Genomic DNA, 26,226 nt, shown 5'->3' on the forward strand with positions numbered 1-26,226 from the left:
TTACTTCGGAGCGATATGTGGCCATGATCGAGGAGTTTTTCACACAAAAATTGCAAAACTTTTCAGGCTTTAATGCCCGAACATGGTTTCAACAGGATGGAGCAACTTCCCACACCTCCAATACTGCTATGCCCGTTATCCGTCAACTTTTTCCAAACAAAGTTATCTTTAAGAGAAGAGACATTTCCTAGCCACCACGTAGCCCGGATCTGACTCCAATGGATTTTTTTTGTGGGGCTACCTTAAGGCTAAAGTGTACGACTCTAACCCGCGGTCAATTAATGACCTAAAAGAAAACATCCGCAGAGAAATGGCAAGCATTTCAGCAGTGACGTGCCGCGCAGTCATCGACAATTTCAGAAGGCGTTTGCAAGAGTGCCGTGACTGTAACGGATTACATTTGGACGACGTTATTTACAAAAAATAATTCCTGTTTTTCTAGCTATATTTACAAATAAAAATATTATTCATAGTGTAATTAGTTTTATTTTAATAAATTTTTTTCATTACTAAGGACTTATGGGCCACCCTGTAATTTGTTTATGTAACTATAGTTTTATATATAATAATATAGTTTTATAGCGATATTTTATAGTCATTTTTATATACTGATTGTTAACATAAGTTGTTAGTTTTTAATCATTTAAATTGTTATCTTTATAGTTGTCTATAGAATGTATGTTTTAGTTTGTAAGGGAAATAAAGCATTCATTATGTCGAGTCCTTAATTACCCACAGTAGAAATAAGGATAAATTGTATAATAATAGAAAATAAGAATGTTTATAACATAAATAAATGAATAATAACGCCAAATGGTGCCGCTCAGAAGAGTCGCGCGTCCGTCTCAAACTCGCCCCGTCCCGCTCGCACAGACTCACCGGTGTGGGTTAGTACTTGTTACCGTGCGACCGGGCGGGGTATAAATATAGGCCGCCTACCGTTGTGCGGCACCCATCATCATTCATTCGATTGCGTCCCATCGCATCTCACGTCCCACCACGCACACGATTCGCGCCGCGTCGCGTCATCAGTAAATCCAATTCTCCAGTGAGTTATCTCAAATATTTTTCCGGTATTGTTGGGCAAGTGCACGAAGTGACTGTGTAGTGACTGTGACAGTGACCAACAGTGTCCCCACGCGATCACCACTCACAGCTGCAGGTGTATCGGTGAGTAGGCACTCATTACCGCTTTAGCGGTTTACGAATAGTAGTACACACCCCCCTCCCCTAGGGGAAGGGGAAACTGTTACACAAGCCGCCGGGCGGGCCCGGCGGCGACCGTTAGCTAGATTAGATAAGATAAGATAACGGTCGGTTATACATCGACCGTTAGAAACGGTTATCGGCTTCTTTTATTCTTAGTTACATTTTATCGTATTTGCAGTCTTATTGATAAGATAGATAATAAATTAATAGCCAGATTTTAATATTGCACCCGACCCCGGTCGGGTGTGTATAAAATATAAATTATTACTAACCAAACTAGTAGGGTTGTCCGTACAGGAGGGTAACCATGGGAACCTCGGAGGTTTCCCAGGGCGACCTCCCGCGATTTTTCGCATTTTTAGAAGAGAAATTTGGGAAGGGCATCTTCGATGCCTTCCGTAAGGAAATCGGCACCCCGGTGGTGCACGAAAACTCTCCCGCCTCGCCGGCGTCCTCTAACCGAGAGGACGCCGGGGAGTCCTCCGTCCCATCGTCCCCAGGGGACGTGTCTCCGGCCTCACCGGGGGCATCGTCCTCCAACTCCGACGGCTCTAGCCGTCCACCCTCTCCGGCCGACATGGAGTGCGACACTCCATCGGCCGACTCTGACGCCGCGTCCGCGACCGACCAGTCCTCCTCCGACGAGGACTTCATTGTAGTTGGGGCCAAGCGCGCTAAGCGCGCTAAGAAAAACAAAAACATTCCGCCGGCCAAAACCCAACGCTCCACAGAAGGAGCGGCCGTCCCGTCCACCGCGGGTATTAAAACCCGCGATCATGCGGGGTGCAGAAAACCCCCGCCAATTGTAATCCAGGACAAGTCGTCCTGGAACAAAGTATCTGCCGCGCTTAAAGAAAAGCGCATTTCCTTCACCCACGCGAGGGTAACCTCCGTGGGTATCAAAGTAACGGTCCCCACTCCGGAGGACCATAGGCACCTGACCGCCTTCCTTAGGGCAAACAGTGTGGGCTACCACACCTACGCCCTCGAAGAAGAAAAGAGACTCCGCGTAGTCATACGGGGAGTCCCCCGCGAAATAGACTGCCAGGAGGTCCTGGCAGATCTACGCTCGCAACAGTATCCTGTGCACGAAGTGCACAGAATGTACCGAGGCAGAACAAAAGCACCACTGGACATGGTGCTTGTAGTCCTGGACCTTTCCCCCGAGGGAAAGGCAATATTTAACATTAAAACAGTCTGCCTGATATCAGGCCTTTCTGTTGAGCCGCCCAACAAGCGGACCTACCCCGGACATTGTCACCGCTGTCAATTCTACGGGCATTCTGCCCGTAACTGTTTCGCACGCGAGCGCTGCGTGAAGTGCCTGGGAGACCATGGCACAAAACAATGCGACCGCGTCGCAAACACTCAGACCCCTCCGAGCTGTGTGCTCTGCGGCCAGCAGGGCCACACGGCCAACTACCGCGGCTGCCCCCGCGCCCCACGTCCCGGCCACAACAAGGCCGCCCCCTCGAAGGTCGCGAAAGCCCCGGCCCCTCGAGCCGCGCGCCCCGCGCCCCCACCCGCCCCGCAGCCTACAACTGCGCCCCCACCGCCCAAGAACGCATGGGTGCGGCCTCCGGTCGTCAAGGCGACCCCCCCGCCCCCTGCGCCTACTGCAGCCCCGACGCCGGCCAAAGCAGCGGCCCCCCCGTCCCCACCCCGCAGCTCAGCGCGGTCAGCGGCACTGGATTCGCCGCCGACTTCGCACTGGTGGCGAAGCTCGCCTGCGCCATTGACGCAGGCGAGATCTCCGCCCTGGCCTCCAAGCTGAGGCTCGCGAAAACCCCACAGGACAGGCTCGCAGCCGTCTGCGAGCATATCAGCGTGTTAGTCGCGGTGTCAAATTTCACCATTTAAGTTATGGGTCGCAAAGGTCTAAGGTGCAAACCTCGGTCCGTTAAGTTGGCGTTCTTCAACGCCAACGGACTTCACAGCCAGAAAGACGAAATCGGCGTATTCCTCACCGACCATCAGGTGGACGTTCTCCTCGTACAGGAGACCTTCCTGAAACCTTCGATGCGCGATCCTAGGATCGCGAACTATCTAGTCAAAAGAGACGACCGCGTCAGCCGAGGCGGCGGTACGTTAATCTATTACAGGAGGTCTCTGCAATGCATCCCGATCGACACGCCCCCGCTCGAAAACATCGAAGTCTCGGTGTGTCTCCTAGCGATGACCGATCATAGACCGATATACTTAGTATCGGCATACCTTCCTCCCGCCAAAAAGATTCTCCGCGCCGACCTCCAAGCCCTTCTGGCCCTGGGGGACTCGGTGATCATAGCGGGGGACTTAAACAGCAAACACAGCAACTGGGGCTGTGTCCACCCAAACCGAAACGGTCTAACCCTGGAAAGCCTATCGGTCTCCCTGGGTTACGACATCCTTCCGCCCGTGCATCCTACGCACTACCCAACAAACCCAGCGCACCAGCCATGCGTTCTCGACCTGGCCCTACTAAAGAACGTAGCCCTCAGGCTGAGTTCCATAGAGGTCCATGCCGAATTAACCTCCGACCACCGCCCCGTCACTCTCACCCTAGGTCCACCAGCCGACGGAGCGCCTAAACTCAGAACGGTAACAGACTGGAGCCGACCGTCCTCTCTCCCACTCTCTTCGCGTTGTATACCAACGACATCCCTCGCCAGCCCCGAGTGCACATAGCCCTCTACGCTGACGACACAGCGTTATACACGGACAGCCCGTCGGTCGCCCCCGTGGTCAAAAGACTACAGCGGGCGGCCGACGAGCTGGGCCAGTGGTTCCGCAAATGGCGCATAGAGGTAAATCCTGACAAAAGCGCCGCCGTCCTCTTCACGACAAATAATCAGTTGTCGCCTCCGGAACCAATTAAGATGTTCGACACGCCCATTCCGTGGGCTAAGAGGTCTAAATACCTCGGTGTCGAACTCGACTCAAAAATGAGCTTCGCACCTCATATCAAAACAGTCCGAGGCAAGGCCAGTTTCATACTGGGACGCCTCCACCCCTTTCTCAATGTAAATAGCAAGCTATCGCTAAATGCGAAGCTGCGACTTTACAAGGCCTGCATACGGCCAGTCATGACGTACGCAAGCGTCGTGTTTGCGCACGCCCCTCCCTCGTACCTGCACACCCTTCAGGTGGTGCAGAACAAGTTCCTGCGGCGAGCCACGGGGGCCCCGTGGTACGTACGCAACGTAGATCTTCATCGTGATCTAAAAATCCAGTCCATTCGCAAATTTATGAAGGAAGCGTCTCGACGCTACTTCAGCACCGCTGAAACCCACCCAAACCCGCTCATCGCTAAAGCGTGTGCGTACACCCCTAAGGAGAACGATAAACGCCGACGGCGACGCCCGAGGCACGCACTCATCGACCCCGACGACCCCATAACGGCGGTGAACGACACCAGCGGGACCTCTTCCGCGGAACCTTCTTCCAGTCTCTCCGCGAGCTCACACATGCCAACACATCGCACACACCGTCCCCGCCGGCGGGGACGAAGACCCAGCACACCCGGTTCGCGTCATCGACCGGGCAGACGTCTGTCCGTGCGCCGTTCGTATGTCTCGTCCGCCAACGTCGACGGCGGCGACCCCCCCCTCGATCTACCGACCCCTGCCCTGACGGGGGTCGAAGTGCGGTGGCCTGAGTCGAGGTTCGAGCCACTAGGGCGCCCTCGGGCGCAAACACCGCAGTCCATCTGAAAGAGCTGACGCCTCACGTCGCTCCCCTCTCGCGGGCTTGGAGTGCCTTCAGCACTCGCCCCTGCACACGCGCTCGGTGAAGCTGTAAAGGCCATCTGCGGCCAACAGCAAAAACAGTACGAAAAAAAAAAAAAAAAAGTTGTGCGGCATGGGCATGAGAGAGCTCCCGCGCCTGCAGTGAGACCGTCGTGTTCGTGCGTGATCCTTCTCGTGAGTACTCCGGGCGACCGTCGAGACTCCGAGTAGCGTCTTCCCCAGCACGTCGTGACTCCTGCGCCTTCGAGAGCCCTCCAGAGCTGCCGCCGAGCGCCGTGGGACGCCACAGCCGCCGCTACAGCTCACCGCCGAGGAATCAACTGTGCAATCGTAAGAGTGTACAGTCGGATTCCTCCTACACGTGCCCGCGAGCTTCGTGTCTTCGTGCCGCCGCCGAGTAGGACGTCCTTTTCAGGACGAACTCGAGGCCGTCAGCCCTTTTGAGGGCTACAAGCCGACGGGGAGATAGTCCGTGCACCTGGGTGCACCAGTGTAGGCACCTGTGTGCTACACGCCAGGGCACGGTCGAGTCGTAGGGTTTAGGGACCGTAGGTCGTCGCGGGGTTCTGTCCCCCCGCACCCCTCTCGGCCGTTCCGGAGAGTGTCGCCTCACGGGGAGGACAAGTGCACTCACGGTAACGGTCGAGAGCACGGTCTTCCCGGCCGTGTCGACTCCCCCCCCCCTTCTCCAGCAGTAAGGTTCGTTCGTGGGGTTCCAACCCCCACACCCTCCTCTTACAAACCGTAGGGTGTCGTCTCACAGGGAGAACAAGTGCACCCACGGCGAGACTGAGGGCACCGCCTGAGTCCCCACTTGGGCGGTGTTGGTCCAGCGACCCCTTCGCCCTTCGTGGGCTACTACGTTAGGGACCGTAGGGACTACAACATCACCATCTTCAACAATGTCTCAGCGCGAGGGGAAACCCCCCCGCAAACCTTTTGAGTCGGCCAAACGGCCGACCCGCACTCCTACCGCGTCGGCGCCTAGGGCGCCGGCGCCACTGCCACAGCGGGAAGCCGTGCCGAGGCAGGCAGGCAGTAGCCGACCGGTCCCAGAGACAGATCTGGGACCGTTTCACACCCGCCGTGAGGCAAGGTTAGCACTCGCCAACCGCAACGTAATCGCTGCGGAAGGGGAACGCGCCGAGCCGAGCGGCGACCTATCTGGCGCCACGCCGTCTACGGCCGCCAAACGCCGCACACCACCATCGCCCGCTCTCTCGGGAACTCCGTCAGAGAAGCGGCTAGACGCAGGCGACTCACCGCCGTCGCCCCGTCTCGTTCCCACACCGCGCTACACCGACCGACCGTCTCGCTCGGTGAACGCGCCGTGCGAGGCGCGCCCGCATACACGGCGCGCCACACCCCCCCGCTCGCCCTCGCCTGCCCCCTCTGTCGACAGCGAGGACGAGCGAGTTATGGATTTCGACGCCTTAGGCGCCCTGGGTCATCCCAATAAGGATGACGAGACCTCGTACGTCGCACTGGAGAGTGTCGACGTACAGGTCCGCTCCGTGGGGACATTGTCCCCCACGAAATCATTCGCGGACGCGGCCGCGGCCGCTCCCGCACCGCGCCCACCGACGCCTCCCGCTACCACAAAGGAGGCAATCGACCCTAAGCAGCCTGGGCAGGGCAAATACCCGCCCATTATCGTGGAATGTCTGCCGCGGTGGACAGACCACTTCGCCGCACTCACCCGCGCACTGGGTGAACCGCCCAACGCCCGCCCCTACGGCAAGGGCGTCAGATTCCTGTGCAAGACGGACAAGGAGTTCCGTCTTGTACAAAAATACCTAACCGAGGCCGGCGCAGCTGACCCAGCAATCAGCTGGTATTGCTACAGCCTGGCCTCCGAGTTCCCCACAAAGGTGGCAATAAGAGGTCTCCCGTCCGACACCACTTCGGACGCGGTAGCGGACGCCCTCGAAAAAATTGGGTACCCCGTCCGCCTAGTGCGGGGTATACCGGCCCGCCGCGGCCGCCCAGGCTGCGTATTCCACGCCCAGCTCGATCCCTTGAGCAAGGACGAGCTGGATCGTCTTTATGCCACGCATGAACTCTTATTCATGCGTGGCGTCACAATCGAGGGCTGGCGGCCCTCAACTTCCTCCCTGGCACAATGTAACAGGTGCCAGGGATTCGGCCATTCGTCGGCCAATTGTCACCGGCTCATCAAATGTGTCCGATGCGCCGGTGAACACGCGGCCGCTGATTGCGACCGGCCGCGCGACCAAAAGCCTACCTGTGCAAACTGCGCCAAGCCGCACACCGCCAACGATAGACGGTGTGCGGTTTACAAGAGAGAGGCGCGCCGCAGGGGGATCCAAACCCGCCCTGCCGCCCCCGCTGCTCCGACGCGCGCCCCCGGCGCCAACAGACGCGCAAGAGCGCCCGCACAGTCGGCGCCGACTCAGGCGCAACTTCCCACACGCGCACCGGTGCCGCAGCGAACTTTCCGACCGCTGGCACCGGTGCCGGTGACAGTCGTCCCACCGACGATGTCGTCCCGGGGCACACTCATGGCCCCGGCAAACCCACCCACTAATCGTGGTGAGGCGCCCAAGCGCAAAAGGCGCAACAGGGCCGGCAGGAGGCGTCGTAACCGCGAGCAAAACGCGGTTACATCGACGCCGTTCGAGGGGGTCGCCCCGCCGACGCAAACCCGCGGCCGCGCCGCGTACGAGCAACGGGGACTCATTCCCCCCCCAACTCAACCGTTCCAAACATCTGCGCGGCGAGGGACTGCATTACCGACAGTCGCGTCTGTACCGGTTTCGTCCGCTCGCCGCCAGATGGCGCAAAACATAGTGAACGAGCGACAGGGGGCGTGGCCGTCTTTGAGCGCCGCCCCACGCTATTCGAGTAAACCGCCGTGGCGGTCGGCCCAGACGGCCTCCCAGCCACTACGTTCACTACAACAGACGCGCGAATTACCCATAGTAACAGATAATGGAGCCCTAACATTAATAATAGGGCTCCTCACAGACCTCCTAACGGCCCTAGCGGCCGGAGAGGACATAAAGTCGGCGGCTCTCGCCGGATTGGCCAAAATCAGCCAGTACAGAGTCGCGGAGTAATTCTCTCCGCGTCCTGTACTGGAACCCCGGGGGGATAAAGGATAAGGTACAAGGCCTCCGTCTCCTTGCTCAAACCCAGGATGTGCATATCATACTCCTGGGGGAGACCAAGTTGGCTCCCAAGGAGACGTTGAGGGTGCCCAACTACTTTGTGTACAGACGGGACGAGCGGTCTCCGGCCGGTACGGCATACCGTGGCACCGCTGTACTGGTCCGCCGCGACATAGTACACATGCAGTTGGCGCTCCCCGAGTTCCGCGTCATGCGCTCCATAGGAGTGAGCATTAACATCGACGGCGCGGAACTGAGAGTATATGCCGCCTATCGCCCCCCGGTCAGTGAATTCTGCCCCTCCGATGTCCGGAACGTACTGGACGGTAGGAGTCCCACATTACTCATGGGCGATCTTAACGCTAAACACCCGACTTGGGGAAGTCGGGTGATATCGCCTGAGGGTACTAGACTCCTCCGTGACGCAGACAGTCACGGCTACGAAGTGTTGGGACCCGCACACCCAACACACATTCCCACGAATCGTAGACAATATCCAGACGTTCTGGACATAGCACTCGTGCATAGAGTGCCCTGCCCGGTCAATATGGAGGTGTTGTACGACTTGGACACACAACACCTCCCAGTTTTAGCCACGCTTGACCTAGGTGCGGTCGTCACCACATCGCACAGGTCGGAGCGGCGGAGTACTAACTGGACGGCTTATCGCTCAAGCCTCCAGCACATTCCTCTCGACGGCGACTTTTCCACGCCTGAGGGAATAGAGGCCGCCTCTATCGATATACAGGAGCGCATTCAAAGCGCCCTAGAGGCGGCCACAACTACCATACACTCGGCAGCTCGCCGCCGAGTCGAATTGCCGGCACACTTGAGTGATAAGTTGTCGCGCAAAAGAGCACTCCGCCGCCTATGGGCCCGCAACCGTTGTCCGCGGGTCAAGCGTAACTGTCTCGCTGCGGAGCTGTCGGAAGGAGTCCGCGACTGGCGTGGCTCCTCGTGGGAGGGTGTCATCTCCCACGCGGGTGAACACCAGGTCACCCTGTACGCCCTAAACCGACAGCTCACTAAGGCACGACCCCCCGTCTGTCCGTTGTTCGATGAAACGGGCAGACGTCGTTACGCAGCCATTGACCGGGCAGAAGTCCTGGCCAACCACCTGGAGGGGCAGTTCACTGCCAATCCGGTAGCCGCCGACGCACCCAGCACTGTCGTCGAGCACCACGAGCGCGTTGTACGTCGCGTAGGCGAGTTTCACACCGCTCCGACGCCGGACTTAACGGAGATTAAATTCGTTTCGCCCGGCGAGGTAAGGCGCATCATCGAGCGCCTACCTAGGCGCAAAGCGCCCGGAGCGGACAAAATACCCACGCCTGCACTCGCCCAGCTGCCCCGTAGAGCCTTAGTATTTATTACTAAGCTCTACAACGGTATACTCCAGACCGGCCACTTTCCATCGAATTGGAAACTCGGCCGAGTCATCGCCCTCCCGAAAGCCGGGAAAGATAAACGTTTCCCGGCCAGTTACCGGCCGATAACACTCCTCCCGCACGTAGCGAAGGCCTTCGAGCGCGCGCTGCTCCGCCGGCTGTACCCGTACGTCACTCCACGGGACGAGCAGTTCGGTTTTAGGGGCGGCCACTCAACTACGCTCCAACTTGCGCGCGTGCTGCATCATATGGCCGTCGAGCATAACCGCGGTCGACGCGTAGTCGGTGTTTTTCTCGATATAGAGAAAGCGTTCGACCGCGTGTGGCACGACGGCCTAGTGTACAAACTTCTGATGCACACTAGCACGCCGCAAGCCTACGTGCGGGTAATAGACAATTTCTTACGAGGCCGGAACTTTTATGTTTCGGTAGAGGGCGTGGACTCAGCCGTCCACCCAATCGCCGCCGGAGTGCCGCAGGGCAGCTGCATTTCCCCAGCGCTATACGCGACGTACACGGACGACATTCCCACCTTGAGGGATGAGCTCCTCGAGGGAGAGAGCGATGTCGTCCTAGCTCTATTTGCCGACGACAGTGCATACTTCATGTCGTCGACCAATGCCAACTACGCTGCACGCAGAATGCAGCGTCTGTTGAACCGCCTGCCTGAATGGCTCGATAAGTGGCGCACCTCCGTTAATGTGGGGAAAACGGTAGCGCTACTGACTCGAAGCCGCTCACATCATCCGCCGCCTCTCCAACTCCGTGGGTCACCCATCTCATGGGAGCGCACAGTGCGTTACCTAGGGGTAGAGATCGACCGGTCGCTGCACATGACAGCACAGGTTAACCGCGCGGTCACACAGACCAGGACCGCGCGGGCCATGCTGCGACCGGTCCTACAGTCCAATCTCTCGCTGCGAACGAAAATAGGCATATACAAGACTTATATTCGTTCGCAGCTGACGTATGCCTCCCCCGCATGGTACGCGCTGTGCTCCGACGCACAGAGGCGGCGCATGCAGGCGCAGCAGAACTGCGTTCTGCGTATGTGCGCAGACGCGGGTCGTTACGTACGTAACGACGTAATTGCCCGAGATCTCGCGGTCCCCTCGGTGGAAGAGTTCGTCCGCCGGCTGGCACGTACAATGTTCAGCCGGGCGGACGCCAGCCACCACCCGCACTTGAGGGACCTAGCCCCGCTCCACGCGCGCCCACCGGACGCGACACGCGCATTGCCGCGAGATCTCCTGCGCACAGCAGGCACAAAGCAGGGCGACGGTTAAACCGGCCCTGCAAGGTCGACGACACAGTATAACGCTCATTCTTCCCCCCCACTTTATTCCCTCAGCCGACGCTATTTACAATAGCGTCGGCTCGACCCCACGGGTCGAAAATTAATGACGCACAGGCGGCAGCCTGTGCAGACCGCCCGGGTAAAGGGTGCACACCCGAGGCCCGCACCTGCAACCCTGTAAAGGGTCGCGGATGAACCCCTTCTTCTTGTGCGGCATGGGGGATCAGCAAACAGTCGCAGCGTCAGCAACAGTGAAAATCGACAGAAGATTCATCGCAGCAGCAGCACCACTTCATCTTCGCTGCGTGTGCGCCACCGCAAGGAGCTCCAACGTGTGCATCACCGCGCCAGCGCTACCGAACAACCGCCGTGGCAGAGCCACCGCGTGCACCGGCGTGTGCGCCACCACTCGACGAGCTACGAGCCCTCGCCACTCAACTCTGCGTGCACCGTCGCCTTCACCGCCGTCGCACCGCTCGGACCCTCCATAGCCAGCGCCAACAAGAAGACGTTGTCTGGTGCGTTTGTTGTTGCAAACGTACCGGGCAACGACCGGCTGTCACGGACAGCTGAGACGAGCCACACTAAGTTCGACGTCCATCTGGGGACTGGCCCCCCCCAAGAAGCAAGGATCGCGGGAGGCTACTACCAAGAGCCGCACAACGGCATCTACAAGCGGACACCAAATGAAGCATAAGTGCTAAGTGTCAGTGAGTGAAAGTGATGCCGAGCCCGGCCAGACGGCCGGATGAAAAAGGCCCTTTTCAGGGCCATAGTGTACCATCATCGCAGGGGGGGTGGGACCTACCACCGCTGCTCCTCTCCCCGCGCGCGCCCGTGCGCAGCGCCCGCGATCGGCGATCTCCCCCCCGCGGGGGAGAGAGCGCTCCCGCTCGCGCGTCGCGCATCGTACCACAGAGACGCCGAACATCCCCCGCGCCGATCCGCGGCCACGCGAGTGCTACCACCTCTCGCGCCGGTTTGGGCGACGCCGATGCCCAGCGCGCCTCGCAGGCCGCGCCCGCCGCGAATCAGTCATATAAATCCAGTCCCGGAGCCATGCTCCCTCGAGAAACACCACCATCATCGCGATCAGTGCCAGTACCAGTGCCAGTGTCATCGATGAAACATACCAGTGCCATCCACGCCGCCCATTCTTCTTCAAGAGAAGTGCTGATGTCTCCAGCGTCGCCGACTGAAGAAGCCTACACGGGGGCAGGCGTTTTGTCCTCGGGTGTTCGGCCCATGCCTGTGCCGGGAGCGGCGAGACTCTCCCAGTTGCCGAGCGGAGGTACGCGGGCTAGCCTTTCACCAAGATCAACCTTGGAATATGATTCCTTGATCTTGGGGCAAGTGCTGGCCGCGGACCTTCTCTCACAAGGCATGAAGGAGAGGATCGCCGCTCTGGTCGGGGATGAAGCTGCCCGCCTCGAGGACCAGCCAACGCCCCCCATAGAGGAAATGGAGCTGGCCAGAAGCATTAGTGAGCAATTTGTTGTAACGAGACCGGCGCGACGACCTAGAAGTCCTGAAGAAACAGAGGAGGGACACAAGCGTCCCTGTCAGGAATCGTCGCCGCCATTACAACAGACTCCCATGCCACAACGAGACCCTCGGCTACGGCATAGGACAGCCGAAGCCACAAACACAGACCCGCTACCAGCAACATATGCCAACGTAGCCAAGGCGCCAGCTCCACCTCCTGGAACGTCGGCACCGCAAACAACGAGAACAACGACATCAGGCGCCGCACAAACCCCTCTTGCGGCCAAAAAGAATAGAATCCCTCCGCTCATAGTGGAACACTTGCCAAACTGGGTCCACCACTTCAAGCACCTTAAGGCAACGCTCAATTTCGCACCGAACGCTCGCCCGTATGGGAAGGGGGTGAGATTTTCACCGAAGTCGGAGGAGGAATATCGCACCATCCAAAGATACCTCTCCGACTTAGAAAAGAAGGAAAAAATCAGCTGGTTCTCCTACCAGCTACAAGCTGAGAAAAGCCTTAAGGTGGCGGCTATCCGCGGCATTCCAGCGGACACACCGATCGACGAGATCGCAGAAGCCCTGACGGAGCTCGGATACGAGAGCGAGTATATCAGGCAGATCAAAGCCCGTCAGGGCCGTCCAGGCTGCATATTCTACGCCCAGTTAAAGCGCACTCCAGGCATCACCCCCGGCATATACGAAGTCAGCGAGTTGCTGTGTATGCCGGGAATCAAAATTGAAGCATGGCGGGGGAAGAAAGGCCCGGCTCAATGCCACCGATGCCAAAGCTTCCGCCATTCATCGTACGGATGCCACAGAAAACTCGCGTGTGTCCGCTGCGGAGAGGAGCACACGGCCAGGGAATGCCCGAGGCCCAGGGAAGAACCACCCACGTGTGCAAACTGCGGGGACCAGCACACAGCCAACAGCACCGCCTGCCCGGAGTACAAGAGAGAATCCCGTGCCAAGAAGGCCGGCACGGCGGTGCTCACGAGAAACAGAAGCGCTCCAAGAGACAACAGCCGCTCGGTCCCTGCAGCCGCCAGCCAGGGCAGTCTAATGGCCCCGGCAAACCCAGCCACTGAGCGGAGAACAACAGCACCAGCAGCCCGCAAGAAAAACCGCAAGAGGGGTAAGGGGAAGAAGGTGAAGAAAACCCCAGACGCTGGCACTGGCAACAAAACAGTGGCTAAACGCACGACGCATCCGCCTGCAGTCGCCGCCCTTCAACCACTAGAAGCACCCACCACCACCTCTGCGGTGCACAAACCGTTGATGAACAAGGGGAAGAAGGCGAAGCAACCCGCCCAGGATAATACCTCCATTAGCACAGGAAACCTCCTAAAAACCATGATAGGTATCCTGATGGAGGTACTCCTTGCAGTACAGTCCGGCGCAGACCCTCTGCCGGCCATCACCGCGGGTCTAGTGAGACTGACACAGACAAAATGTGTACAAGAATAGTCCACTGGAACGCGGATGGCGTCCGCCACAAAAAGGCACTCCTAAGACTGCTGCTAGTGGAGTATAACGTCGACGTTTGTCTCATATCTGAGACGCAACTTGGGGCCGTCGACAAACTCCACATCCCGGGATACTATGTATATCGTAAAGACGAGGTCACGGACAGCCACAAGGCATATCGCGGGTTGGCTGTAATAATCCGAAGAAACATTGCCCACCAGCCACTCCCCCAAGTGCAACTCAACACGCTGTATGCACTCGGGGTCGAGCTAAACGTCGCAGGAAGCCCCACCCGTGTGTTTGCAACGTACAAACCACCTGGAAGCAGGATCGTATCGGCTGATGTCGAGGCCATATTCGACTCGCCGATACCCACTATCATGGCAGGAGACCTTAACTGCAAACACACGGCGTGGAATTCAAACCATGACACCGCTGAAGGTAAAAGACTCCTGAGGATAGTCGAGAGAATGGATATCACCGTCCAAGGACCTGAGGTTCCAACTCACTATCCTCACGACCCCACAAGGACCCCTGACGTCCTAGACGTCGCACTCTTCAGGGGCCTAAACAGCCAACCGACGCAGGAAGTCCTCCTAGAGGACATCCGGTCCGACCACTTACCAGTATGCATGGATATCCCGGAAACCCCAACGATCCGAACGCCGTTGGCCCCTCGCCGCCGGACCGACTGGGAGCAATTCGAGGACTCGATGCAAAGCAACACACCCACCGCCACCATTACAACTCCTACCGATGTGGAAGAACTCGCCAAGCGTCTGACAGTCTCTATGTAGAACGCCCTGGAAGACGCGGCTCAACCCGGCCCGGTCCGCAAGAACTTCGACGGGATCCCGGCCGCGACACGCAGAAAACTGGCGCAGAAACGCCGACTGCGTAGGGACTGGCAGTCGTCAAGATGCCCATTACTCAAGGCGAGAGTAAACAAACTGACGGCCGAAATTAAAAAAGACATCGAGTCCTACAGGAAAGAAAGTTGGGAGCGTATGATAGAAGACGCCGGCGACGACTGGAACAACATCCATCGCCTGTGTCGTCGGCTGACCAAAGCCCAACCCCCAGTCCGTCCACTACTGGCGAGCGACGGGACTCCGAGGTACAGCGCAGCAGACCGCGCAGAGATTCTTGGCGACCACCTCGAACGCCAGTTTCAGCCCAACCCCGCAGAGGACCACGCACATGCTGCTATGGTAGATAACTACATAACGAACTACCTATCATCCTCGTTACCACCCCACGAGGACCCCATAGTTTTCACGCCGGGACAAGTGCAGCGTGAAATCAGAAAGACGAAGCCTCGGAAAGCCCCAGGCAGCGACAATATCACGAATATGGCACTTCACCACCTGCCGCGACGCACCATAGCGACACTGACGCACCTCTTCAACGGTATTGTTCGCACAGGGCATTTCCCAGACCAATGGAAGATAGGCAAAGTCATCACGCTGCCTAAGCCCGGTAAGAACGTATTGAAGCCAGAGTCCTACCGGCCAATCACGTTACTGCAGCATGTTTCGAAAATATTCGAAAGGCTCATCCTCAGGCACATGATGCCACACATCACGCCGAGACCGGAGCAATTCGGGTTTAGGGCTGAACACTCGACAACACTGCAGCTGTCCAGGACGTTGCACGCCGTAACAGTCGCTCTAAACAAGAAGGAGACAGCGGCAGCGGTATTCCTGGACATAGAAAAGGCGTTCGACAGGGTATGGCACAACGGTCTGCTGTACAAGTTGGCCACCCAGACGGACATGCCAAGAAGGTTAATCCAAGTGGTGGCCTCCTTCCTGAAGAACAGGAGATTCATGGTGACGGTCGAGCAAACCTGTTCGGGAGAGCGTCCGATCCGCGCAGGTGTTCCACAAGGAAGCTGCCTATCGCCGGCACTATACGCACAGTTCACCGATGACATACCTATCACCCACCAGACCACCTTGGCGCTGTATGCAGACGATGCGGCTTATATCGCGTCGTCCATCACCGCAACGCATGCAGCAACAAAAATCCAAAGACTCCTGGACATACTACCCCAATGGCTCAAGAAATGGCGCTTATCGGTGAACGTGCGTAAAACGCAGGCGATCCTTTTCAGCCAAAAACAACACCTGTGCGACTCCCCGATCGAGTGGTCCGCCACCGTCACCTACCTTGGAGTGGTCATAGATCGAAGGCTCACTTTCGGCGCTCACACAAACGCGGTGTGCAATAAGGCGAGAGTTGCCAGGCACCTCCTGCGTCCAGCGCTCCAGGGAAACCTCCCTCTCGGGGTAAAGACTACAATCTTTAAAACCTACATCAGACCACGGCTGACCTATGCTGCGCCGGCGTGGTACCCAAATCTGAGTCGTACCAACAGAAGAAAATTACAAGCTCAACAAAACCTCTCGCTCCGTACCATCACCGGCGCACATAGGTACGTGAGGAACACCACACTCGAGAGGGACCTCAAGATGTCCACCTTGGACGCGGTAATAGAGAACCTGGCCACCAAGATGTTCGCGCGCGTAGACGCATCATCATGGGACCACCTCAAGGGTCTAGCCCCGCTACATGCGCGGCCGCCAGACTCAAGGCCCTACGCGCGCGAGCTCATAGCCAGCACGCGCGCAGCAAACAATGAAGCTGACGCTTAGCACACAGAGCCGTTGGGCTCACTCGCACGCTGGCAGCTTGCTGGGCCTCCCCCTACGGGGTCTCACTCGGCAGGCGAAGACCGCGCAGAGCGAGCCCGCATCGGCATGCTAAGCGCCACTAAGCCGCTAGTCACACACATTTGGATATATTATATTGGATATATTATATTGGGATATATTATAAATTATATTGGGATAGTGAAACCTCCCGCCAAACCGATCTCATAATCTGCCGGAAAAGTACACGTGGAAATAAATAGATAGCGATTAAAGAAATTTAGGTAAAATAGTGCTAAGCGACAGCGGGGTTTATTGTCATTTGTTATTGTAGCTTGTTTTGAAATGTTTGGTTTTCTCCAAAATACTGCAGTGTAAACTTCTAATAATGTAACGGATAAATAAGGTGAATTTTTGTTTATATTCAAAAGTCCTGTAAATATGTTTGTTATCAAGTGTGTAGTAAGATATTAACAAGAATTGTTAGTTTTAAAGTAATTGTTTTTGTGATGTAGTCAAAAAAATTGCTTATAGATTTTATCTTAAGTTTTGTATTACTTTGGCCAAAATAATTTTGTCCATTATTTTTAACTATTTTTCTTATTTGTTTTGCAGGAGGATTTTCTAGAAGAATGTCAGAAACATAATATAAGTTTCATATGCTTGCCTGCAAACTCCACTCATATATTACAATCATTAGACGTGGCTCTCTTCAGGTCGTTAAAGCAGAAGTGGCGACAGGTATCACTAAACTGGAAGCACAGATAGATAGGAAGACGACTTTCAACAATCCCAAAGGACCAATTTCCTCTAATAAAAAATGCAGTGAATAATTTGACAGCTACTCGCGAAAATATAATGACTGATTTTGGAAAAACGAGAATCATGCCAATCAATAAAGACGAACCTTTGAACAGGCTACCTAAACGGGACCGTACAGTCAATTTACATTTAATTAAAGGAACGTTTATGCAATGATTAAAGCAAACACGAATTGATGGAAACGCAGTTCAAAACAAAATAAAAAAAAGAAACAATGTTCTTGCTGGTCTCTCAATTTCTGCAGCACATATTGAAGAACCCCAGTTTATCTGATTTGACGCAATGCGCCCTTAAAAAACAAAAGAAAACTGCCACCGAACGACAAGTTACTAAAGTCCAGCGACGACGCCATCGTTTGTCATGATTCTACTACAAGTTGCAGCTCTTATATGAGTGATAGCTGATCAACTCAGGATTTGCCCGACGAGGACGTCTAGTTTGAACTACAAGAAAGAATGATGACATTCAATTATTCAAATATCCTAGCTGAGGATCATACTGTAATAAATATGCTACAAACAAATGATATTGTTGATATTAGCCAAGAATCGGATGAAGACATTCCTTTGACTTCAATTTCCAAGAAGCGACAAATAAATCTTAACACCGTTATTAACACAGATGATCATGTGCTTGTAAGATGGGGAATAGGTGTCCTGGCAAGGTGCTTTCGGCATTTGATGCGGGGATCATGGTGAATGTAATCTAAAAGGTAGTCCAACTTTGGCGATGGCCAGGTATAAAAGTCGAACAACTATATCGTTGAGAAGACATCATCCAAAAAATCAACGTTACCACGTTTTAAAAAAGGTTTTTCAATAACAGAAATAGATTAGATAATAAAATGGCTAAAGATTCGTTGATATTGATAGAATTATTTTTTAATTAATAATTTTGTGTTCATTTTTTATCTCGATTCAATAGTTTTGTGAGAGAACTTTATTTTATAAGAAATTCAGTAAATTAAGGATAATTTGAAAAGCGTTGTCAAAAAGAAGACACTTTTAAGTTTTTTTTTTTTATTGATTTTTGTTGTTTTGTTAAATGTTTACGGATTATAATGAAAGTTTGGTAATCGCGATGTGTAAGAATTTAAACTTTTCACAAGAAAATTAAGACAAGTTTAATACAGACAAGTTGATTTATTTGATGAAAAATTGTTTTTCTTACCAATAGAAACATTTGTGGATTACTACTTTAGACCGGTGTTAAAAAAACATACATGGTAGCCATAAAATAAAAAAAAGAGCGGAAAAAGCGTGGCACGAGCGGCGGCTGACACACGGCACGGCATACTATGGACACTGCACCTCATGCCGAGTCGGCGTATCGTGCCGGCGAGTTCTCAATCCACATCATGTAATTTGCAATTAGAATTAATTTTGTAATATTTAAAATTATAAACTTATGTTTTTTTTCGCACCCTTCGCTTGCTTTCTTTTTATTCTAGCCTGTCCAATGTATCATCAACTTCGTTTCAGACCACAAAAAAAACACAAATTTTAATATTTTCTCCTTGAAGAAATCGTACACCGACAATAGGAACTGCAGACTTTCCATATCACTTGCGTAATGGTTTGGCAGAAAGTCGTAAATGCCAATGATGTTATGTAGTTTGTTTTATATTTTTCTCTAATTTTGGAACTTATTTAGCCTGAATATAATAAATAATATGAAAAATTACACCTGCTACTATTTTTTTTTAGCCAACACGGGAATGAATAAACTTTATTCATTTCAAAAAGAATCATCAACTTCCATTCAGACCACACAAAAAGACAAATTTAGTATTTCCTCCTTTAGGAAATTATTCAAAGACAATAAAATCATAGCAAAGGCTATATGACTTGCCGAGACCCAATTTAGTAAGGTACATTGTTTTATTTGGATAAACAAAAAGATACTGCAGTAGGGACGGGTAATATATATTCGTATCATAAATACAATATCTATGAAACGGCTGATGACCTTTTTTCTTATCAAAACAAAAGGTATATAGATATCGGACTGGTAGGAGTAATCTCTTCCTTATCAAATTAACACTAGATTTACCAGACCACTCATTTAGACTGGTCGTACAATTTCAATTCAAAATTCCTACAAAATAAAACTTTTTTTTCACAAATGAATTTATGACTTTTGTTGCTATAATTAAAGAACACGTTTTATAAAGTTAATGTTGTTTTTTATACATTAGTAATAAATATTATTTTTGTTATTGACATTTATACCAGTACCAGTCAAAATGACAGGTTGTGTTTTTATGAAAAAAATTATGATTTTGGAAGAATCATGAGACCGTTGCAGTACATATAGCACAGAAGCGTCTTTTGTATCTTTCGTTATCGTCTTTTTTCTTTCACTATCGTCATTGTGTTGATGACGTCATTTTGATAAGCATTTGTTTTGTAAATGCTCTAGATATGTAAAGTCTTGTTTCTAGCTTTGTTCAACTCGCAGAATTTTTCTTATAGACAAAGTTTTTATAGTGATTGTGAGCCCCGAAAAATGTCAAAAAAAGCAAAACTTTCTACATATTTAGAAAATGCAACTAACATACCTCAGGAATGTTCAGATGTAGAGAGTGAATTATGTGATAGTGATGGTGATAATAGTAGTGCTATTATCGAAAGTGACGATGAGGAAATTCCTAATGAAGACAATATAAATCAGTCAAGTGACAGTGATTGCGAAAATATTCTAAACAAACGCACACGACGATGTATGCGATTCCCTTCCAGTTCTGAAGATGAATGTGGAAGTAACGTACCAAATCAGCAAACTGAAATTGCTTCCGACGGAACTATTTGGACGAGAATTGAAGGAGGTATTGCTGGTAGATTACCACTTCATAGTGCTTTTAAAGATGTACACGGGACAACAGCATGTGCTAAAAGAAACATTATGGACGGGAATCTAAGTAGTACGTTCCTATTACTGATTGACAACCACATTTTGGAACATATTCGAATTTGTACTGAGTTAGAAGCCTCTCGAGTTTTGGGGAAAAACTGGACAATTACGCAAGAAAAATTTAAGGCATTTCTAGCAATATTATATGCACGTGGAGCGTACGAAGGAAATAATTTGAGGCTTCAATATTTGTGGAATAACAAGTGGGGACCATCATTTTACTCTAACACTATAAGTAGACGTGATTTTACTGAGATTTTGCGATACATTCGTTTCGACAAAAAAAAATCAGAGGAGTCAACGTTTGCAGACAGATAAGTTCGCTTTATCAGTTTGGGATAAATTTATTGAAAACAGTAAAAATTGCTTCAAACCGGAAGCTTATATTACCGTGGATGACCAACTATTTCCATCAAAGGCCAGATGCAGGTTTACTCAATACATGCCAAATAAACCTCAAAAATTTGGCATAAAATTTTGGTTAGCGTCCGATGTAGAGACGAAATATGTGATAAATGGTTTTCCGTATTTAGGAAAAGACGAGACACGAAATGCATCAACCCCCCTAAGCGAATTTGTCGTGATGAAACTTCTTGAACCATATACCATGAAAGGTAGAACTGTAACAACAGATAATTTTTTTACAAGTATTCCTTTAGCGTTAAAATTAAAATCTAAAAATACTGCGTTGCTTGGAACAATACGCGCAAACAAGAGGGAGCTGCCAAAAATTTGCAAACGGAAAAAATACAACATGGAACGTTTCTCAACGTATCGTTTTATAATAATACTAAATTTGGCGTCGATATTACTGATCAAATGGCACGAAAATATACGGTGAAATCAGGATCCAGAAGGTGGTCACTTCAAGTATTTTTCAATATTTTAGATTTAGCCGCAATAAATAGCTGGATATTGTACAAAAACACTACAGGAGAAAATATCTCACGAAAAAACTTTCTGTTTCGATTAGCAGAAGAACTTGCTTCAGAATATCAGACTTCAAGGCAAAAACCAGTCGAAGTCAATACACCAACCACAAATGCCACTGTTCCTGTACGAAAATGGTGTCAAATAGGATATTGCAATAACAATAAAATTACAAATATTTGCAATAAATGCAAAAAAAAAGTCTATGCGGAAAGTGTACACGCAGCAAAATCTACACATGTACAAATTGTGAGCAACAAACTGTAAACAATTAAATGTTTTGTTATTTGACAATGTCTATAAATCCATTTATGTATTATACTTAATATTGTTCAATTTTATTTTTATCCTTTTTAAGAGTAAATATAGACTGGAAACCACAATAAGCCTTTTTTCTAATGCACCTGTCATTTTGACTGGTTTGGTACAAATAGGTATACGTAAACAGCTGGTATATCTAGTGTTAATATTTTATAATTTCTATTTTAAAATTTTTTATTTAGTACATGGATTCGCACGTCTACAGATTTTACTTTGCAACAAACAATTTTCTGCTCCACACGCAAATATGGTAACATCAATGGTAACCATGTAACCAAAAGTAATGAGATCAACACGGGAACGAATGAACTCTTGAATACGAATGAATAATTATTTCAAAATGAATCATCAACTTCCATTCAGACCACAAAAAAGACAAATTGAGTATTTTCTCCATTGGGAAATCATTTATTGACAATCAAAATATAGCAAAAACTATACGGACTTTCCGAGATCCATTTAGTTAGGTACACTGTTTTATTCGGATAATCAGGAAGATCCTGTAGTAAGGATGGGTAATAGGTATATACATATGATAGATATATAAAATATCTAAGAAAAATGATTTATCAAAACTAAGAGACATATAGATATAGGACTGGTATTCTCGGTAATCGATTTCTGTCGTTCAGAAATTTTAGTAGGCAATTTGCAATAACAATTAATATTGTAATATTAAAATTGCTGTTTTTTTTTTCTTTTGCACTCTTCGATTGTTTTCTTTTTGTTCTAGCCTGTATTCCAACAATTGAAACAATAACAAAATAACAACAACTCAGTACGAAACTTAATTTATTGATTTTTTTTTAAACTTGAAACACAATTTGACGATTCAATTGATGGAAATTGTATCTATTTATTGTTTTATTTCTGTCAGAGTCTGAAAGAAGTAATCCTGTTTTCTGACGTCTCAATTTCACACAGTCCCCTACAAACTCTATTATGTATTTCGAAAACACAACATGTAACAAGATATTTAATATTGTACACAGATTTCAATCGTGAACACACTGATGAAGTAAGCGTTTTGTAGATACATTACACGCACATTTTTGTTGTATTCCAATGCAGTCGTACTTGAAGCCAGTTTATATTTTGTTGTTTTATTAAAAGAGACTGGCTGATAACCAGCACAGCTGCTAAAATAAACATACACTACTGTTCAATTTATACGTTTTCAGCAACAATGTTTATTGTGTTATTCAGCCCATTAAGAAAGTACAATCCACGAAAAGCGTGGCACGAGCAGCGGCCACTACAAGGCAAAGCAAAACATGGACACTGCACCTCATGGCGAGTCGGCGTATTGCGCCGGACAATACAGTGGACCCCCGATAATCCGGCCCCTGTCTAATCCGGCGCCCCCTGTAATCCGACATGACAGAATTATGTTTGACAATCTTTGCTAATATAGATCACGCAAGTTTGAACAGGTCACAACTCGTACGCGCCACCGCTATTGTGCTCGACGCATATGCATTGTTTTACTTAGTTTGAATTTGACTACTAGTGATAGCGATACGGCCTAGCGTACGTTCATTGTTTACTATTTATTCATTGTGTATTAAGTATATGTAGTACCTAGTAATGTCGTCACAAACCCAGAAGCGAAAGCACAAAACGTTGACAATTAAAGAAAAATGTGATATTTTAGATCGCTTAAATCGCAATGAAACTTTCAGTAGTTTAGCAAGTGAATACGGCGTAGGCCGATCTACAATTTATGACATTAAAAAAAACCACGAGAAGATTAAGAAGTTCGTGTCAACTACTGACTGCGGGCCAGGCAAGAGACAGACACTCAAGAAAGCTGAACATCCAGAAGTGGAAGAAGCTTTGTACATGTGGTTTCTTCAGGAAAGAAACAGGCATGCACCAATTTCGGGACCCATGTTGGCGATGAAAGCTAAGTTTTTTTATAAGGAAATAACAAAAAAAGATGATTTTATGGCCAGCAAAGGATGGCTAGAACGTTTTAAAAGTCGTCATGGCATACGTTTAATGACTATTACAGGAGAGAAACTTTCTAACGATGCCACCTGCATAGAGCCCTTTAAATTAAGATTTTTGCAAAAGGTGAACGATTTTAATCTTGACCCGTCACAGGTGTATAATGCAGACGAATCAGGGCTTTTTTGGCGTGTGATGCCTAACAAAACTTTCGTTTCTTGTAACGAAAAAGACGTACCTGGACGAAAAGTGAGTAAAGAGCGTGTAACCATACTACCATGTGCTAATGCTGCAGGTACACACGCGCTTAAGATGGTGGTCATTGGGAAATCTAATAAACCAAGGGCATTCAAAAACATTGATTTACCTGTACACTATTACGGACAAAAAAGTGCATGGATGACAAAAGACCTTTTCAAAAAGTGGTTTGATGAATGCTTCGTACCTGAAGTTAGAAAATGGTTAAAAGATCATAATTTTCCTCAAAAAGCGTTGTTGCTTCTTGATAACGCTCCCGGTCATCCGTCTGAAGAAGAACTGACAACTGAGGATAAATGCATCACTGCGATGTTTCTTCCGCCAAATTGCACTGCACTGATTCAACCAATGGACCAGAACATCATTCAGTTTGTTAAGCAAGACTATAAAAAAACCTACTTTTGAGAGCCGTATCAAAAGACCAACCAATAGAAAAAACTTTAAAAGAATTTAATATGAAAGACTTGGTTTTTGCTCTTAGTCAGTCGTGGAGTGCGTTACCGTCATCAACTATTAAATCGTCTTGGAAAAAGTTATGGCCAGATATAATCACCACTCCTAGCAACGATCCACAAATCAGTGTAACTTCGGAAGTTATAGAACAAGTCTCTACTGAAACACAGATAAGTCCGGAAGATTTGGAAGTCTGGTACCGTGGAATGGATAAAGAAGAAAATGTTTTTCTTGAAATGTCTGACAAAGATATTATAAAAGAGGTTTCTAATAATACAACAAACGATCAGGAAGATAACGACGACGTGATTGCAACTGCTCCACAAGTCACAGATCAAGACGCAGTTAACGCTTTTGAGCTAGGTTTACAATGGGCTGAAGAGAATGGTACATCCTACAACGAACTTTTACTTTTGAGAAGACTGAGGGACAAAGCTCTGATCTCGCGTTATAACAACCTTAAACAAAAAAAAATTGATGAATATGTATTTCAAAGCTTCATAATTTGATATAGTATTCACTACATGATTTTGATTAATAATTCTTGATTATTTTGGTAGATATGTATGTGCATTTATGCTTAATTTTATAATAAAACGTAAGCTCTCAATTGTTATTTAATTTACTAAATTCGACTTACATAAATTAAGTCTGATTTGTACTTCAAAGTACATACATATGTACGTATAATATAGTATAGACTCTCGTCATTAGATATGTAATTTGTCGGATTACAAGGTACTCTTTCGTAAAAAAATCCGGACTATAGGGGTCTTAGGCAGTGGTCTATAATCCGACAAATTCGATAGTCCGACACTGCCCTGCATAATGTTTGCCGGATTACCGGGGGTCCACTGTATTCAATCGACACCTTGTAGTTTTTAATTCGAATTAATTTTGTAATATTTAAAATTATAAATTTTCGTTTTTTTGCGCCCTTTGCTCGTTTTCTTTTTACTCTAGCCTGTACTCCGATGTATTATCAACTTCGTTTCTCACCACCAAAAACATAAATTGAGTTTTTCCTCTTTGAGAAACTCGTACACCGACACAAACTGCGAAGACTATCCATATTATTTGCCGAATTGTTGGGCAAAAGTTCGTAAATGCCAATGTTATGTAATTTTTTTTTATTATTCTCTTATTTTGGAAGTTATTTCGCCTCAATATAACAAATAACGTGAAACATTATACCTGCATATTTTTCATATTTTTGCACGCCTGTATTCCAATAATTGAGAAAAATAACGACAAACCTGTAGAAAACTTAGACAATTTTTTTAATACTTGGCAAAACAAGTAGACGACTCACCTCATGGAAATGTACTTATTGATTTATTTTTGTCACACATTATAATAGATTAAAATAGCATTTTTCGATCTCTCAATTTCACACACTCCCGTACAAACACTATTGTATGTCTGGGAAACACAACAGATGACAAGATATTTGATTTTGTAAATAGATTTCAATCGTGAACACACCGATGAAGTATCAAAATTTTATTGCAATGCAGTCGCACCCGAAACCACTTTATATTTTTTATTTTATTAAGACTGAGACTGGCTGGAGACCAGCGCTGTGCAGTCATACTCGTACACATTGTACTGTGACACAAGCGACATCACCTAAACCAGCCCATTTTGCATAGTTTGTACATATTTGTAATATTTCCTGCCAATAAGAATTTTTCTATTACTATTTTTTTAAATTAATTGTATTTAGAACGTGGATTCACGTGAATTAATAAGGCCAACACGGGAATGAATAAACCTTATTGATTTCAAATACAATTACCGACTTCTATTCAGATCACACAAAAAGACAAATTCAGTATTTCCTCCTTTAGGAACTCATTCAAAGACAATAAAATCATAGCAAAGGCTATATGACTTGCCGAGACCCAATTTAGTAAGGTACATTGTTTTATTTGGATAAACAAAAAGATACTGCAGTAGGGACGGGTAATATATATTCGTATCATAAATACAATATCTATGAAACGGCTGATGACCTTTTTTCTTTATCAAAATCAAAAGATATATACATATAGGACTAGTAGGAGTTATAATCTCTTCCTTATCAAATAAATATTTTATAATTTCTATTACTCGCACGTCCACAGATTTTACTTTGCAACAAACAATTTTCTGCTCCACACGCAAATATGGTAACATCAATGGTAACCATGTAACCAAAAGTAATGAGATCAACACGGG

General features: G+C 49.1%; 2 protein-coding genes across 2 annotated transcripts; both read left to right on the forward strand.

Annotated features, from left to right (window-relative positions):
* The first annotated feature begins 796 nt into the window (after nt 1–796).
* Nucleotides 797–2,983, forward strand: LOC128200335 (uncharacterized). Its single transcript, XM_052893455.1, has 3 exons — nt 797–887; nt 1,109–1,170; nt 1,493–2,983. Exons 1-3 carry the CDS (start codon nt 797–799, stop codon nt 2,981–2,983), a joined length of 1,644 nt encoding a protein of 547 aa, XP_052749415.1.
* A 19,949-nt stretch (nt 2,984–22,932) lies between these two features.
* On the forward strand, nt 22,933–25,899 carry LOC113513997 (jerky protein homolog-like). Its single transcript, XM_052893458.1, has 4 exons — nt 22,933–23,921; nt 24,035–24,491; nt 24,970–25,104; nt 25,819–25,899. The coding sequence occupies exons 1-4, from the start codon at nt 22,933–22,935 to the stop codon at nt 25,897–25,899; spliced, it is 1,662 nt and encodes a 553-aa protein (XP_052749418.1).
* The last annotated feature ends 327 nt before the right edge of the window (nt 25,900–26,226 follow it).

Source organism: Galleria mellonella, unplaced genomic scaffold (assembly GCF_026898425.1).
Source record: "Galleria mellonella isolate WM207_F2 unplaced genomic scaffold, CSIRO_AGI_GalMel_v1 utg1737, whole genome shotgun sequence".
NCBI classification, from domain to species: Eukaryota; Metazoa; Arthropoda; class Insecta; order Lepidoptera; family Pyralidae; genus Galleria; species Galleria mellonella.

Excerpts from the sequence above, each read along its gene's own strand:
- LOC113513997 (XM_052893458.1), top strand. The coding sequence starts at position 22,933 with ATGTCGTCACAAACCCAGAAGCGAAAGCACAAAACGTTGACAATTAAA. Across the intron at positions 24,492-24,969 it reads AAAAAAAAATTGATGAATAT|CCTGTACTCCGATGTATTAT; the intron begins GTATTTCAAAGC and ends TTTTTACTCTAG. Across the intron at positions 25,105-25,818 it reads TGCCGAATTGTTGGGCAAAA|ATCACACAAAAAGACAAATT; the intron begins GTTCGTAAATGC and ends ACTTCTATTCAG.
- LOC128200335 (XM_052893455.1), top strand. The coding sequence starts at position 797 with ATGAATAATAACGCCAAATGGTGCCGCTCAGAAGAGTCGCGCGTCCGT. Across the intron at positions 888-1,108 it reads GCACAGACTCACCGGTGTGG|TGACTGTGACAGTGACCAAC; the intron begins GTTAGTACTTGT and ends GTGACTGTGTAG. Across the intron at positions 1,171-1,492 it reads TCACAGCTGCAGGTGTATCG|GGTTGTCCGTACAGGAGGGT; the intron begins GTGAGTAGGCAC and ends CCAAACTAGTAG.